The following is a 17,950-nucleotide window of genomic DNA, read 5'->3' as shown; positions in this document are numbered from 1 at the left end:
AATTCTGCTTACAATGACAGAAAACTGGTGCTTAAAGAAACTAAATAACTTGCCCACAGCCTTCTGATTTCAGAATCTGGACTCTGTCTTTCTCTTCAAATTTCCCAAAAATTCTCCCTTTATTCCATCATGGTTTTCAAAGTTTCAAGCAATTTTACATGTCTAGACAAGCTATGATATAAGTAGTGTAGACATGCCTGTGTGGATCAAAGCTGTAGGACTCAGGACATACACAGAAAAGATGAGTTAGGGCTGGGGTAGCCAGAGAGAGAGATTCATGGGGGAGATGACAGTGAAGATAGTGTGTGGATAAGTATGGGGGGAAAGGTACACGCATTTGGGAGTAGGGCGGACCCGCTTATTTCTCGATACAACTTTCCGTTTCTCCCCGTCAAATGTTCAGAACCTGGTTCTTAACTACTACTCTGCACTACACATAGTAGGCCCTCAACAAAAGTTCGCTGAAGGAAACACGTTATTTGTTGAACTGGATCCAAACCATTTCCTCTGAGCTGCTTCCTCAAAAATATTTGTTTTATTATAATGTTGAAGAAAAAACAAATGAAAACCTCAAAGAGAAAAAGAGTCTGTTGTTCAGTGCATTCTCATTTAAGGAAAGACCTTAAAATGAATTCAAATATATTAATGAGAAATATGTTCGGACAGCTGCCAATGTTCGTGAATTCAGCCCTCTGTTACATAGCTACTGCTTACTCAGGAATTACACAGGTTTGCCAATGATGGCTGTTGACTGAAAATAAATATTTAATTTTGCTGTCTCACCCTACCTCATTTATTAAACAAGTTCTTTCATATAAGTATCCTAAAGAGTGAAGATTCTTTAAGTCTCCACCAGATGTATTTCTGACAAACTCATATTGTCAAGTTAATGATATTTTGGGGGGTACCAGTCCCTTTTTCTTTCTTTCTGTTTTTTTTAAAACTTTACATATATCTGCTCAAAATATTTAGATTTGGTGACCACATACAGAACACTTTTCACAGCAAACCTGATGAAATAATGCCATTTTTAGCTTTCCACTCACAGCTATGGCCTCAAATGATTAGACATGCAATTCTGAATTTGATTTATGGAAAATGGAGCCCAATTCTCTGGCCCCAGGCCTGAATGCTGGGATGGCAGAAACCCATGCTGGAAAAATGTTGTTTTCCAAGTAGATGAGGGTGATTAATGGAGAGGTTCCTCTCAAATCCAGCTCCCAAGAGTAAGCTGCTGTGCTCCAGGGAGCTAAAAATGGAATACTGGGGCTGATTATTCCTAGCTCCAAATGATTACGGACATAGGTTTGAATGTCACCATCAATGAAAAGAAAAAAAAAACTCTATAAATTGAGAGTAGAGACTAGTTTATCTAACTTGGTCAATAATTCATGGGAAAATCCATTGAGAGCAATTTAAGTAAAAGAAAAATTAATTTAAGTGGGTTCTTTTCTGGTCTAGAAAGAAATACAACAGTATCTTGCTCATCCCTTTAAAAATTAAGAACAGAGAACAAAAATCTACCAAAAATGAAAAAAAATAATTCGTTAATTAAATAAACGATAGAGTTACAGTAGATAAATAGATTTAAGTTACTAGCTTATATCTTAAAAAGCTACATAATTACATCTTGATTTTATGACCATTTTGGTTGGGTGTGTGTGTGAAAATGGGCAGAAGGTGAAGCCAACATGGATGAAAAAGACAGACATGCAGCACACACAAATACCCAAAGGAGAACAAAATCAGATGTGGTGAGGCTGATCTAGTGATTATGAGAAACAGTTAAAGACACACTGCAAAAAACAGAGACAGAAAGAGCAAGATATACATGTATATACTCATGAAAAGACAGAGGACAGAGGAAAGGGAGAGCTAGAAAGACAAACATTTTCATTAGTTCAACAAATATTTATTGAGGCAAAAACAGATCCAGAGAGATGGGGATGCAGACAGGGGAAGCTCTGTAAATCCCTGAGCTTGGCCAAATGAACTCTGACTGTTGATCGAAACTGTACAAAATTGTTTTGGGGGGATCCACCAAGTACAACAGCACTATGCTAGACAGTAAAGGCGACAAAAGGATAAATCAAAAAGACTCCCACCCTCTAAGGGTTTATTTAAAAGTTGAAGGGGGTCTATGAGTGAACTCTCTGCTGGTTTCATCAATTCTCGAAAAGGATGAACTTGCTGGGAATATCAAAGAGAACCTTCCGCAGCGGCGAGCAGGATTTCTCCTCTGATTTTTCATTTTAGATTATAAAGGCTTTACAAAGGTATGCAGAAATAGAGAACTTTCCTTTTGCACCTTCAGAGGTCAGAGGCATAAATAACAACCAGGAGGGGAAATCTCTTTGGTATGCCAAGTTGTTTGGCAGCCTGATCTTTGTTCTTGGAGGAATCAGTCTTGCTTCATTACCTAGTATCTGGGAGATATTTGAAACCATCTCTTACTTTTTTTTCTTTTCTAAATGTAATGATATTTTTGGCTCAGTTGGGTCTAAGTGAGAATGAGTAATGAAAACAAAATTATAACATTTTCCGCTCCTCAAAAGACAACTCCGAGTATAAAAACACTTTATGAATAAATAAACAGCGCCCATTTAAACCTACAACTAGGGCCGTGTTTGTCCATTAGACGTATGATGTGAACCATATTTTATATTTGGGGGAAACTCTATTTTCAAAAGCTCAAAAGGTGAAATTAATTTTAATAATGTATTTTATTTAACACAAAGTATGTAAAATATTTCAGCATGTAACCAATATAACATTTATTAATATGATATTTTGCATTGTTTATTTCATAGTAACTTTTGGAAATCAGGTGCATGTTTTATACTTGTAGCTTACCCATGGCTATCATATTGGACGGCAAAGATCTGGAATGCTACTTCTCTATGGATTGTGTATCACTTCCTATTGTTAGCTCCATCAAAGATCCAACTAGATTAAACTAAAATCTAAAAGGTAACTTTTGCCTTCCAAGTCACCTTAAGTACAAAATACTGTGTTTTTTTTAACCTGCCTTGTGGTGTTAACCTTTTGGACAAAAAGAAAGTGAGCTGAGGTTTGTACATGGACTTGAGAAGGCACGGCTTCCTGACTTAAGTAAAGCAACCAGTTCACTGGAACTTCTAGCTCACTAGAAGTTAAGGAGGAAAACTCCAGGTGAAATAATGGAGTTATTTGTAGGGCTACAGAAGCCAGCCCTACCCTGCACTTAGGTGAATTGAGTAAGCATGTCACCCAAGGTACCCTATTTAGCCTCTTCAAGCATTCATCACTATAGACTGTAAGTTCCTTGAGGGCCCACACTATCATTAGTGAGCTCTGCTTCTCTCGCGTTTAACACAGTGCCTGGCATATAGCTGGTGTTCAATAAAAGTGTGCGCTGAACAAACAAATTAATTCAAATAAATACAGTCTCTCATTTGCACTAGACACATTTCAAGTGCTCCACAGCCATAACGTTAGTGGCTATCATATAGGACAGCGCAGATGTAGAACATCTCTATCATCACAGAATGTTCTAGGGGACAGCACTGTCCCAGAGCAATGGGCAGAAATACTATTTGACTTGTTAAGTTTTAGGGGCCCTCTAGAGACCACAAAACCTTTTTTTATGAGCACGGGAGAATACCCGTGACAGCAAATGACAAAGAAAGAAGCGAGAGCACAAACAGGTATATATTTTGCCCTCCTAGAAAGTTTAAATGCAGCAAAATTACGGTTTCCACTGCAAGAAGACACTTGGCCATATATTTCTCCCTTAGTTTCTGCCTCCTTCTTAGGGTCTTCTCACCTTGATTCCCACCAGGCACAGTCCCCAAGAGTGTCCCTCTTACCCTCTAGCCAAAATGTCTAACGAATGTTTTCCCTTATTTCCCGAGATAAGTTGGCAATTTCAAAAGAAACTTTAGTAAAAAAGCTAGGGGGAAAACGAAATAAAATATAAAAAAATCACAAAAACAGTCAAGCTTATATACAGTCTATAATTTTCTGAAGCTAAGAATCCCAGGAAAAGCAGTGAGGTGCTTGAAGAAATCCTACAGTCCCTTATCTGAAAACAGACTCCAGTGGCTGAGGGGCTAGCACAATTTTGCAGGCACATTAGCTGTATCCCTTTCTTCCCAGCCCCTTGTTTCAGTCAGGAGACCTCTGGGGTGCCTGACATACAGTTGTTGGTACACCTAAATATCTTGTCTCATTTCCCATCTAAGGACACCCCTTTAGAACGCTTCGTTTCTCTTTAAACAAAACATTTCCCTGTCTCAAACCCTGTTGCCTACTCAGGCACTCCTGTTTAGTTTCACATTAAGCCTTGAGAAACATGTCTAATTACAGCTGGCTTGTAGAACTGGTGACTCCCACCGTTAGCTCTGGTGAATTATCTAGCCCCCTGGTTTCCAGGTCTAGCTGATGGTCAGGATTATCTGAGGAACTGTTCCAAAGTTCAGATTACTGGGCCCCGCTCCAGACTTCTGAATCAAATCTCTGGCAGTGGAGCCTGGGAATCTTTATTCCTACAAGCATACTAAGTGAAAATGATGCACTCCATCCCATTTAGGGATTATTGATCTATTTCTTCCTTTCTCAGCCAACTCTGCCCACCTCTGGATCATTCAATCAGGACCTTCCTTACCATCACTCTGTCACTTTACAGTTTGAGAATGAAACAGGATCTTAAGCATAACATCCATACAGATGTAGAGGGGGACAGGGATAAAGGGGGTTTTCATACAAGCTTAGAGGTTTCTATAACTCTACTGCTTTTCTAGACGAATCGGTTTGAATCGTGTAACTCTATGGGATGAAAGCATCAGTAAATAATTCACTGTTAAGCTAACAATAGTGAAGATTCCAGCAGGATATGTTCCTAGGTTAATTCACAGTCTGACAGCCAGAAAGGCCAATATTAAGAATGTAAAACATGAATGTAACCTAGAAAATGAGAAGCATAATTTACCAGAAATTCAAGCTGTTATTGCATTTTAATATATGTCTCTGGTGCTCATCTTTTGATAGTTCACATAATAATCACTTACCCTTGACCTATTTTTTCAAATCTTGTGTATTTTTTCTTTGGGTCACCAACACTCACAATGCTTCCTGAGGGGAGGGAGGGAAGAGAGAGAGAGAGAGAGAGAGAGAGAGAGATTTCAATTGATTGATTTTCCTCTATTTAATATTAAAATTTAAGATGCCAGAGTCAATGACAAATAAAATATTACAGCAATATTCTTATGTGATTTCTATAATTTATATGGATAATGATATATTTTATTAAAGTAACAAACAGTAATATATTAATTAAACTAGTAGTAATAACCCAGATGCTTATACTCAAAACTGATGATGTTTGGGAAACAAGAAGGACTGATCATAACCCAACATTTATAAAAAGTTCCCATAAAAGGATACTGTAGATTAGGAGATTAAAACATCTAAGGACTTGTACACAGTATTTAATAAAATCACCATCTTCTCTGAATTGGAGTAAAATCGAGTGCTACGGTACATTCAGTTTTGCTGGACAAATATCTCTTGAGCAATTAATATGCACCCAGTACTGCACTAAGGGCGATGGGGGATGGGGAATGGCTCTAATAAAGAACAAAGGTTAATCATAAAGTAATGAGGCTTACTGTTTTTAAAAAACTTATATCCCTGTATACCTGAAACTAATATAATATTGTAAAACAACTATACCTTAATAAAAATTTGTACGATTATAAAATAAAATCCTGAAATAGCTCCATACATCCCTGAGCCTAGGCCCCTAATTAGCACTCCAAACATTTTTAACAGCTTTACTGAGATATGATTTCCATACCATAAAGTTCACTCAAAGTGTACAATTCAGTGGCTTTTAGTAATTTTTAGAGTTGTGCACATTTACGAAATTTTACCATGATCTCATTTTAGAACATCTTTATCATCCTAGAAAGAAATCTTGTACCTGTTAGCAGTCACTCTTGATCCCCTCTTTGCTTACCAACCCATCCCTAGGCAACCACTCACCTACTTTCTGTTTCTATAGGCTGTTCCAAACATTGTGGAGTAAGTTTACAAGCCACACAAGAAAACCACTAATTGATCATGTTTGGCTCTGGGAAAAAATATTGGTTTTTGCAATTTCAAAATTTCCAGTCCACTACTCAGAGGATCAATACTTGCCACCACTCAGAATAAATCTAAAGGAAGTGACATTGACTCTCCAATGCAATGCTCAAATAGGTACAGAAAAATTCCGTGCCATGGCAGCATCGTGGGAATAAGTTCTCAAGTGGACTACTTTGAAGGGGATCATTTATTTGGATACTTCTGGCCCTCCCTTCTTTCCTTATGGAAGCAAAAATCAGTATCATTACCTTTAAGTTATATCTTACTGACATGGCCCCTATTCAAAGAAGTGTAGAGTCAGTTAGTAGAACAAGATTTATACACATGAACTAATCAAGAGAAGGTCTGTGGAGTCTATCTCCTAATTGTCACTCTTATCCATTCCCTCCTCTTCATACCCACGGCCACTGCCATTGTTCAGGTTCTCAACATCTCTTGTTCAAACAATTGTGCTCGTCGTTACCTACCTCTCAACTCTGCCTTCTCTAATTCCTTGTCCACAATGCCTTTGGAATAGGGCAACCATGTAACTCATAAACGAAGACTGTCTTGGATAAACTGAGATGTGAGGTCAGCCTACTTCAGAGTGATTTCACTCCATTATCCATAAATCGTCAAAAGTTCCCCCTTACTACAGGATCAATTTCAAATTTCTTAGTCTGGCATAGAAGGCCCTTTACCATCCAGCAGCATCTAGCTCCTACCTAACCAGTCTAACCTCATATTATTCCTTTCCTCTCCGTCCCTCCGACTTTATATCCTAGCAACACCATCACTATCCAAGGCTTTGGTCTTTAGACATGCTCCCCCCTTCCCTTTCCTATCAAACCCATGAATTCCTATTTATTATTTAAGTGTAATGTCAATATTCTTCTCTGATCATTCTAATGAGACTTACATGCTTCTTTTTGAGGGCAGGAAGCTTGTCGTCATTTCATCCCTGTAACTTCAGTGCCCAGAACAGTGGCTGCCACTGAATTTGCTGACTAAATGAATGTGAACAAGCAAATACGTATTCAAGAGCTAAACTGTGTGCTACAGACGATACTTCGTGCTAATTTAGACGTGATCTGTTTTCTGGGCTAGTGAACAACTTAATTCAGACCTACCAGTAGACAGTATACCTGGAAAAAAAAGTGTTTCATTCATGGATTGCTCATCCATGGCTGTTAGGTTTGTTGTTGCTTGTTTTTCGTAAGAGAAGTCCATGTTTCAGTTAGGTTAAATAAGAGTCACGATATGTGAGTCGTTGTAATTCTTTTCCTCTTGTATTCCCAATCTCAGTCAATGGTACAACTATCTGTCTACTCAGTAGCCCGAGTCAGAGATCTGGGAGTCACCCTGACTTATCCCTTACCTTCACTCCCCATGTGTGTAGCTGTCCGCTGAGTCCCGGGCCTCTATCTGTTAACCTCCTAGATACTCTTTGAATCTGTCGTCTCCTCATTACTACTGTTCTAGTTAGGCCCTCACCATTTTTTGTTTGGGCTATTCCGACAGCCTCCTAACTGGATTCAGAATTTCCAGCCTCTGCCCACTCGAGTCCAGGCTCCACACCTATGTCAGGATGCTCTAAGTGCAGACCTGATCACGTGATTCTCTGGTTCAGGGGTCCTGGACGCTTCCTCAACACTTACAGGGTAAAGCTCAAACTCCTTGGCATGGAATGCAAGGTTCTTTGTATCTGGCTCTTGCTTCATTCTCCATCTCATCTTCCCCACTTCCCCACTAGAACCTTACGTTCTCACCATAACAAACGAATTGTAGCTCATGATCAGATCCTGCTTAGCGACTTGGCTCCCTCTCTTAAAACTCCAGTCGCCATATCCACCACCAATTCTACTGATATATTCAAGTGGCGCTGAATAAGTTAATGTTCCCAACCATATACTTTTATACTTTCTTTACATGCTATTCTCTGCCTGCAATGTCCTTCTTAAGTTTTCTTCCTGGCAAGTCCTTATTCACGCTTCAACTCAGCTTCAGTTATGCCTCCTCTAGAAAGCCTTCCCTGATTTTTTTTGGAATAAAGTTAATAATTTCCCTTCTCTGTTCCGACGCCTTGCTTTCCCCCCCTTGGTGTCCATACATCTGTTCTCTACATCTGTGTCTCTATTAATGAGGCTTTATGGCAGTAAGTTATTCAACTTTTATTTCCATGGTATGCAGGATAAAAACAACAACAACAACAACTGGGAATAAATCCTTTCATGAGGATTACCAAAAGACAACCATTTTGATGCGCTTCTGCTTCTGAATTTAACTGCTATTCTAATAAAATGGCGTCCTCATGCCCATTACCGGTCACAGGAGCGTGTGTGCTGCCATCTACTGATGCTAAGAAAGTGAACAGCAGGCCTTGTGTACAATTCCGAATTACAAAACAAGCTTTTACAGTGACCTCTTTCATCAGAGCCATTATAATTTGTGTTCACAAATTATACTAAAGAAAGGAGAAAACATTGGTACACAATAGGGATAAAGAGACAAAAATCAGCAACTCAACATCAAAAGGAAAAAATGATCGCAGTACCAGAACAACTTCCAACCAGAGCAATTTCCTAAACGAGAAACAAACCATTCGCTTTAAAGTACAAGGATTTAAGAAATCACTAAATACTAGTGTTTGAAAATAGGCTTCATGATATGGTTTCAGTGACAGAAAAGCCCATCAGTGTGTTCTCCTACATATCAAGGAAACTAAGTTGAACTCCAAGCATTAAAAGACTGTCTGTTTGGCATAATGAAGCTTTTGATTTCTGAGAAAAAGCAAAAGAACTCTCTAAACTAATATTAGTTCTATCTGAGGGGGGATTCGGAGAAAGAGTTTTGAGTGGGGAATGCTGGGGGAGGGGAGGGACTAGAGGAGGAGGTGATTGCACAATTCTGCTGACAGCACCTTTTGAAAAATTTCACTAAAATGTAGGGGTTTCTTTATTTTCCAGCAGATTCAGACCAGACCACAATGAACAAGGCAGACCCAGGCTATCTGTCTGTGTAAAACTGAAAGATGATCTGTTCATTTCAGCCATTAATGATCCCATGGTCTGGCTCCCACAATCAGTATCTGTGTGGAAGAAGAATAGCCTGACAGCTCTGCGGTCTGGGCTGCCCACGTCATAGTAATCAGATCCCTGAGACTGAAGGTGAGGCCGCCCTCCCCTCCTCCCCACGCTTATGGTGGGGTCCACCCTGGTATGGGCCGTAGGCCATTTTCCTACCTCCCTGTCTCCCTTTTCCCTCTCCTTTGCCTCTTAGTACAGGCTCCTTTACTCCTTCCCCAAGCCCCTCCTCCTCAGTGATTGCTGTACAGGGCCCATACATCTGGGATTATTGCCGGCTTCAAACATTCTGTCCCCCTGAATATCCTAGGCCCCGATTTTTTTTTTTTTTTTTTTTTTTTTTTTTGCGGTACGCGGGCCTCTCACTGTTGTGGCTTCTCCCGTTGCGGAGCACAGGCTCCGGACGCGCAGGCTCAGTGGCCATGGCTCACGGGCCCAGCTGCTCCGCGGCATGTGGGATCTTCCCAGACCGGGGCACGAACCCGTGTCCCCTGCATCGGCAGGCGGACTCTCAACCACTGTGCCGCCAGGGAAGCCCCCCCAATTTTTTATAGTGAAAAATACGGTTGCTCTCATGGTGGAAAACACAGCATAATAATTCTAAGCAACTATTTATTGTGCTGGGTGGCTTACATACTTTGCCTCGTTTGGTCCTCACAAAATCCCCATTATACCAGTACAATCGTCTCCATTTTTCAGATGAAGACACTAAATTTTAGAGGAGTTCAGTGACTTGTCTAAGGACACACAGCTGGTCTGGGTCTATGACTCACTCAGACTCAGTTATGATTCACTTCAAAGTCTGTCCTGTTGTATTATCTTAATAAGGCTTTATATTCATGTAATAAAATAGTAACTACCATTTATTGAGCACCTATTGTGTACCAAGTACTGTTGCTGGAGGTTTTTACATACATTATTCTCACTGAATTATCATAATGCTCTAAGGTTGGTACCATTATTATCCCCATTTTTCTTAATGAGGAAAAAGAGGTCCAGAAAAGTTAAAATAACTTGCCTAAAGTGACACAGCTGGGAGCAATGGGCTTGTGATTTGAATCTGGGCCTTTCTGACGCCAGTACCTGTCCTCTTAGCCATAGGTTGGGCTACATAAAATCCATCCTGTAGACAGAGTCCTAAAATGTAGTTACGATTCTCATCCCCATTTGGTCAATAAGAAATGAAGGTTCAGAGGGGTTAAATAACTAGCTTAAGGTTATATAAGCGAGTAAGTGGCAGAGACAGGGCCCAGAGAGGGTGATGGTGAAGCAGAAGCAGGAAAGACAGACTTTGCAGTAAAGCTCAGCCTGGATTTGCTTCATGAAAAACACTCCTCCATTTCTTGGCAGGTGTGCCCTGCCGACATCTGTGAGCACAAGGTAGGGTTGAGAGTTGCAGGTGGCCCACAGGCTGGAGGGAAAAAGATTCTCTCTAGGCCCAAGCATTCTCCAATAGAGAAAAAAACTGACTTAATTCTTAATTAAAAATGTAATCAAACATGGCTTTTCCCTCTTCATCATGTTGCTCAGTGTAGGGCAGAATAAACAACAAATTACAAAAACCACAGCTCCAGAACCCTTACAGTTTGCAAGCAAAACAAGATCTTGCCCCCGCCTCAAAATAATGCCTGTTTCTCTGTCAGTGAACTTAAGAAAGCTATAAATGTATTTTCATTATAATAAATCTACTGAGACTTGAAACAGTTATCAAATAATCAATTTTACTAAAGCGAGGCTGCTAGATTTTTAAAATCTGATATATTCTCACAGGTCTTGTAAAGTAAAGGAAAAAAACTGAGGCAATTGTCTGAATACTTGAACTGAAATTATCCAGGCAATTCTTTCCTTTATTCCTTCCTTTTTACACAAACAGACAGCTGGCAAATGCAGAAGCAAAGTGGGTAATGGAAACAGTATAAGCTTTGAAGGCAAACAGATATGAATTCCAACTCTGGCTCTGCCACTCATTAGTTTGGTGATCTGGTCACTCCAGCTTTTGGAGGCGTACTTTCACTGATCTATAAAACGAGGCTATGAAAATCTACCATAAAGGATTACTGTGAAAATTAAACTTGATAATGTATGTGAAGTGGTCAGCAGAGAAGGCACTTAATAAATGGGAATTATTGCTGTTGTTATTAAGGAAAGAGGTGGTATTAGCACTAGAGGCATGTTTGATCGTGTACAGTAAAGTCGGTTGGCTAAAGTCCCTCAATTCCAGTTCTGAGCGCTGACAACTGCAACCCAAACCTTTGCCTTTCCAAATACCTCTGTGTCAGACTGTCTCAACATCAGCACTGTTGACATTTGGGGCTGAATAATTCTTTGTCGCAGAGGGGAAAGGAAGGAGGCTACCCTTTGCATTATAGAGTGTTTATAAGCATCCTTAGCCTCCATCCACTAGATGCCAGTGGCATTCCCTGTGCTGTGACAATAAACATGCCTCCAGATATTGCCAAATGTCCCCTGGAGGGCAAAATGGCCCTACGACCACCTCTGCAGAGTCTTCCTGTGGCCTATAGCCTGCACCGCTCTCTTCCTTTCCTGAGTTCTTTTAGACAGACAGTTGCATGAAACAAGATGGCCTCCTATTCTCTCATTGTATCACACTATTAAATCTTATCTTCCAAATAAAATTGTAAGTTTCTTAATATCAGGAAATTGTTTTTTCTATGGTTTCCTCCAAAGACTCTGGCATAGAACACGTAAGTAGGAACCCAGTAAAGATGCATTTGTCTGCTCATTTTTTCACCCATTCAATCAACAAGCATCCGTTAAGTGCCTTTCTGTACCAGGCACTTTATTAGAGCTGGATGTACGGGAAAAGAAGGCACAGTCTCTGTCTTTAAAGAGCTCCCAGTCTAGTGAAGGAGACAGACAAGTACAGTGTGATATTTGCTGCAGTAAAGGCAGTGAAAAGAAGGTCCATTGACTCAGACTGAGAGAGACAAGGAGGGCTTTCCTGAGGAGGTGTCTTTTGCGCTGAGGTTTGAAGGATGAGTAGGAGTTAGTCAGATTGGAGGCACGAACTGTAGATAACTAGTGATTTGTTAGATGCTTTTGTAGTATGAGTTTAATGAATGTGCTTCACAGAACTTTGACTCTTTTCAACAGAGGATTTTTTTTTTAAATCTCTTTGACTCAGAAAGCTAAGTGGAAGAGGAGTGTTTTGTAAAATGGAGCGAGTGTGTATGCACAAGCCTGGGTACACTAATGACACTGGGTACACTGGGTACACTAATGACACTGCAGGAAGGAGGCTGTGAGCATTTGCTGGCCCTGCCTCCCTGTCCACATAGCAATGTTCCTAAATTAAGAGAAAAGGCAATTTTATCGTGGCCACCCATTTGATTGACAGTGTTGGGCTTTGAGGTTGAACTACCCATCACGATTGATCAGGTGGGGGCCCCTGGGGGTATGATCATAAGATGTTTTTCACCAGACTGATCCCCTTTGGGGGTATAATCTTAAAATAAAACTTACTACTTAATTCATTTAGTGAAGTTTTCACCTTACTTGATGTCTTTCAAGTGAAAATGCTTGGTTTTTGTGCAATTAGGAGTATGAGGGAGGGGGTGATCTGGAATACATAGTGAGTCTCAAACTTTTCATCTTGTGATGTCAGGGAGCCTGGAGTTCATGCAAGCAGGTTCAAATTTTTAAAGGTTCAATCCCCACTCTAGGTGGAGAAACCCTCTCATGAAGAAACTAATGATGGCAAAACAAAAAACAACTCACTTAGCTTCTCTAGGATCTCCTCATCTGTCATCTTGGATTTTTTCCTTTGCCGATCTGTGTTTCTATACAAAGTACTGGAATTGGCGTTCTCAGCAGAAGGTGGTGTGACCTCTTTATTTGGTGCTGCTGGTGAAGCAATGGATTCAACCACGGAACGAGTGTAGATCTTAAAGACAAAAAATCTGGTTACAGATTAAAGACCAAAATAATGCTACAATTGATGAACCTACATTGACACATCAGGATCACTCAAAGTCCATAGTTTACATATGGTTCACTCTTGTTTTTTTACACATACACACAATGATTTATTATCATGTACTTTCATAATTGTTAGATGTATCCTTTACAATAACGACTTCAGAAGTATCCATTTTTGTAGATCATTAATAAATTCAATGTTCCTTGAATCCAAAAATCACTAATTGGGTATGGGTAATACAGATACTAGTGAAAATTCTATAACTAAAGAGTTGTAAGACCTTAGACAATTAAATCACTTTCCTAAAGTTTTAGGGTCTGATTATGCCTGATATCTCTCTTCTAATTCTCAAAATTTATGTTTGGCCTTCCCCTCTGAGTCTTTCTTTTCAGAAATGCCTTTTCTGTCTCCCATTACCCTTTATATGGGATGGCAGCCTCCAGGGCCATCAATTTCTGTAGAGATACTTACCAAACTGTATTTACCTACAGAAGTCAAGTAGGAGGAACTAGAGGAACAAACTATAATGAAGGTAGAGTTGGGCTGTTGTATTTTTGGCCACACAGAGCGTGGACCAATAGGATTACGATATTCAAGTACCCTATTTTTCATCACTTTCAATCCATCAATCATATGGTTCACTCTTAATGCACATTCTATGGGTTTGGATGAATGTGTAATGACATGCATCCATCATTATGGTATCACACAGAGTATTTTCTCTGCTCTAAAAATCTTCTGTGCTCCACCTATTCATTCCTCCCTCCACCCTGCCCCTCAACCTTTAATGAGTTTTTAAAGACAAGTGATTTCTAGCAAAAAAGATCTTTAAGTTGCTTCAAGTATACTGCCCTTGAAAGCTCTCAGGAGCTAGTCTTTTGAGGCCCCCAAACATGCTGTGCTAATTGTGGTCTTGGTGCCTCTGCATATGCAATTCTTCCTACCAGATTCCCATGGATTTTGTTCTCTTTCTTAACTTCTGCAGCAGTTTTAAAATTTAGCACTTATTTGTATATTGCTTGGTATTATTCTCTAATTGTCATGTGCTAATCTGCATCCTCAAACAGCAACCCCAGTGAAATTCTTATCTTATACTCTAGTTCCGGGAACATAGATGCTCAACAGATACTAGGTGATTAACTAGATTCTGACTCTAGGACTATGCCAAAGGACATCTGTTGAATCATTTGGAAACACGGTCACTTGGGACTTACTGATTTTGTATGCTCTGGTCTTGGTGCGATGACTGGTGGCGGCTCATTGTCGTCTTCTTCTTCTTCCTCTTCTTCATCTTCTTCTTCAGACACAGGGGGAGCCAAGGGAGGCTCTGATGCTGTTTTTGTACTCTTACGGTAAAAACAAAGTTTAAAGACCAGATCTTAACTCCTCATTGTTTTTCTTCAGAAGTGAGAAAAGGGAGATAAAATATCTAAGCATGTAGGGATAGGAAGGAACTTCAACTTTTACAAATGCGCAGAACCATCTACGATTTGGTGGCCAGAACCTGCCCACATTCAGAGATAAATTCAGGTCAGGATTTAAGCACCAAGAAATTTTAAAAATTCCTTTTATTTTCCACTGAGCTCAAAAACAGTGAGCTATTCATTGAACATTTTCAAGTTCAGTGTTTTTGAAATCAATGAATATATTTTAAAGATCAAATTAATTGCTATTAACGCCTTGAATTGGTACCGGGCAGATTGTCAATGTGTTGATTGACAGTTTGTCAACCAGCAAATGGCTAGTTTGTGCCTAAAGATCACAGCATGCATATGGATATGGCATAAATACAGCTCTGCAAATATTCACTAAGTACAAGCAAGCCCATAAATGTTTCTTTCCTGTTCAGCCTCCTGGAAAGAAGCACTCAGAGAATAACAGACATGAAGATTTAAGGAATACTCATCTACATAAATAACTTTCAATCTCAACCAACAGGTAAATGATGATTTGCAATGAGAAAAATTTCAATAACACCAAAAATAATGACAGCAACCACAGTATCTAGGGTTGGTTCTTGATCATTCACATTAATGCAGGGGTAAAATTGTACCAAAGGTGGATTTTGAAATAACTACGGCCATGGTACTCAAAGTGTGGTCCCCAGGTCAACATCACTAGCACCATCAAGGAACTTGTTAGAAATGCAAATTCTTGGACTCTTTCCAGACCTATGAATCAAATTCTGGGAGTGGGACCCAGCAATCTGTGCTATAACAAGCCTTCCAGGTGATCCTGATGCTTGCTTAAGTTTAAAAATCACTGAACTATGATATAGGTCTTTGTTGTTCAGTATGATGGCTATTCAACACTTAAAATGCGGCTAGTCTGAGTCGAGATGTAAGGTGTAAGTGAAAACTACATACCAGATACTGAATACATAATAAGAAAAAAATATAAAATATTTCCTTAATGCTTTTTATATTGAGTGTATGTTGAAATAAAAATATTTTAATATGTTGGGTTAAATAAAATATATTATTAAAATTAATTTCACCTATTGCTTTTTACTTTTAAAAATGAAAATCAGAAAATTTAAAGTTACACATATGGCTTTTATTACATTTCTGTTGGACAGCACTATTACAGATGGTTTTTGAGTTTTTGTCATGTGTGTGTGCCTGTGTGTGTGTGTACTTGTTTATATTTTGTTTATGCCTTTGAGTACACTGGCTCAGGCTAAGCCTAAAAAGAATTTTCTTTCTTTCTTTCTTTCTTTCTTTCTTTCTTTCTTTCTTTCTTTCTTTCTTTCTTTCTTCTTTCTTTCTATCTTTCTTTCTTTCTTCTTTCTTTCTTTCACATCTTTATTGGAGTATAATTGCTTTACAATGGTGTGTTAGTTTCTGCTTTATAACAAAGTGAATCAGCTATGCATATACATATAGCCCCATATCTCTTCCCTCTTGCATCTCCCTCCCTCCCACCCTCCCTATCCCACCCCTCTAGGTGGTCACAAAGCACTGAGCTGATCTCCCTGTGCTATGCGGCTGCTTCCCACTAGCTATCTATTTCACATTTGTTAGTGTATATATGTCCATGCCACTCTCTCACTTCGTCCCAGCTTACCCTTCTCCCTCCCTGTGTCCTCAAGTCCATTCTCTACGTCTGCATCTTTATTCCTGTCCTGCCCCTAGGTTCTTCAGAACCATTTTTTTTCTTAGATTCCTTATATGTGTGTTAGCGTATGGTCTTTGTTTTTCTCTTTCTGACTTACTTCACTCTGTATGACAGACTCGAGGTCCATCCACCTCACTACAAATAACTCAATTTCATTTCTTTTTATGGCTGAGTAATATTCCATTGTATATATGTGCCACATCTTCTTTGTCCATTCATCTGTCGAGGGACACTTAGGTTGGTTGCTTCCATGACCTGGCTATTGTAAATAGAGCTGCAATGAACATTGTGGTACATGACTCTTTTTGAATGATGGTTTTCTCAGGGTATATGCCCAGTAGTGGGATTGCTGGGTCATATGGTAGTTCTATTTGTAGTTTTTTAAGGAACCTCCATGCTGTTCTCCATAGTGGCTGTATCAATTTACATTCGCACCAACAGTGCAAGAGGGTTCCCTTTTCTCCACACCCTCTCCAGCATTTATTGTTTGTAGATTTTTTGATGATGGCCGTTCTGACTGGTGTGAGGTGATATCTCATTTCAGTTTTGATTCGCGCTTCTCTAATGATTAGTGATGTTGAGCATCCTTTTATGTGTTTGTTGGCAATCTGTATATCTTCTTTGGAGACTAGAAAGAATTTTCATTCCTCGAGGACAAAGTTCCTGAGGCAGATGCAGACAGCCTACTAATAGACTGTTACATCAAAGGACCTCAGTCTGTGACTTAAATTCACTGTGGATTTTCTATAATCATGTATAAACCTACGGTGGTGTAACAGGTATAACCATATATCTTATTGGAGCCAGCAAGATTTATATACTGTGACAAGACAACTTAGAATTTATAAATTTGAAAGAATATTTGATTGCCTGATATATACGCTGAGTGGTTTATAGATTGAAGTTTATATGCTTACTTGATATTGTTTTTCTATTTTTTTAAATTTTTATTTTATATTGGAGTATAGTTGACTAACAATGTTGTGTTAGTTTCAGGTGTACAGCTTATTTATTCTTAATTTAGCCAAAACAGCTGGGCTATTACATTGGGTTGTGGCAGCGTGGATAGCAACATATATTAATGACGTTATATTTCTAGATAAAAAATCAGTTTCTTTTTGTGAAAGACTAATTCTTCAGGGCACCTCAGGGCACAGGGAGAAGTTGCCTTTGGATTAATGGTATTTGCTTTGATATTATTTTGTTCCAGAAACTTCTACTCTATCTTATGCCAGCTGGGATCCAGAATGCAACTAATCACTGTTCCTTGGTAGATGGGCAGAGCCATGCCTAGGAATAATAAGCTTTACGTGTGCCTATGAAAATATCTGAACTCAGAAATGAATCATCGGCTCCAAAATGCCACAAGAAAATGATAAAATTTAAGTCAGTTAATGTCTAATTAAATGTCTGTTAAGTATAATATATGTCAACTTAATTAATTAGTTATTTAAATTTAGTATTTATAGAAATTTCATTATATTAAAAAACAAATTATAGGTTAGGCTGTTCTATTTAGCAACAGTTCTTGAGTATTCACAGTGATTTCTAAGAAATTACAGCTAACCATAAATTAAGTGCTACTTATGATCAAATAATCTCAAAATTAACATTTTAAAAATTACTTTTAAAAGTTTATAGCAAAAATAAAAAGCGGGATATAGAGGCCCTTTAATATACTTGATATATTTGATACAATGCATCA

The 17,950-nt window shown here is 39.0% G+C and overlaps 1 protein-coding gene across 4 annotated transcripts in view; it reads right to left on the bottom strand.

Annotated features, from left to right (window-relative positions):
• Window positions 1-17,950, bottom strand: part of PAK3 (p21 (RAC1) activated kinase 3) — an 88,048-nt gene that overhangs the window by 37,310 nt on the left and 32,788 nt on the right. For all 4 annotated transcript variants that reach the window (XM_065901081.1, XM_065901082.1, XM_065901083.1 and 1 more), the window contains 3 exons: window positions 14,343-14,474; window positions 12,927-13,092; window positions 5,049-5,112 (listed from right to left, as the gene is read on the bottom strand). In XM_065901081.1, the coding sequence (XP_065757153.1) occupies window positions 5,049-5,112; window positions 12,927-13,092; window positions 14,343-14,474 (362 nt within the window). The remainder of the gene's footprint in view (window positions 1-5,048; window positions 5,113-12,926; window positions 13,093-14,342; window positions 14,475-17,950) is intronic.

Source organism: Phocoena phocoena, chromosome X (genome assembly GCF_963924675.1).
Source record: "Phocoena phocoena chromosome X, mPhoPho1.1, whole genome shotgun sequence".
Taxonomy (NCBI): domain Eukaryota; kingdom Metazoa; phylum Chordata; class Mammalia; order Artiodactyla; family Phocoenidae; genus Phocoena; species Phocoena phocoena.
Note: the sequence above shows the minus strand (reverse complement) of the source record. Positions and strands in the feature narration are given on the sequence as shown.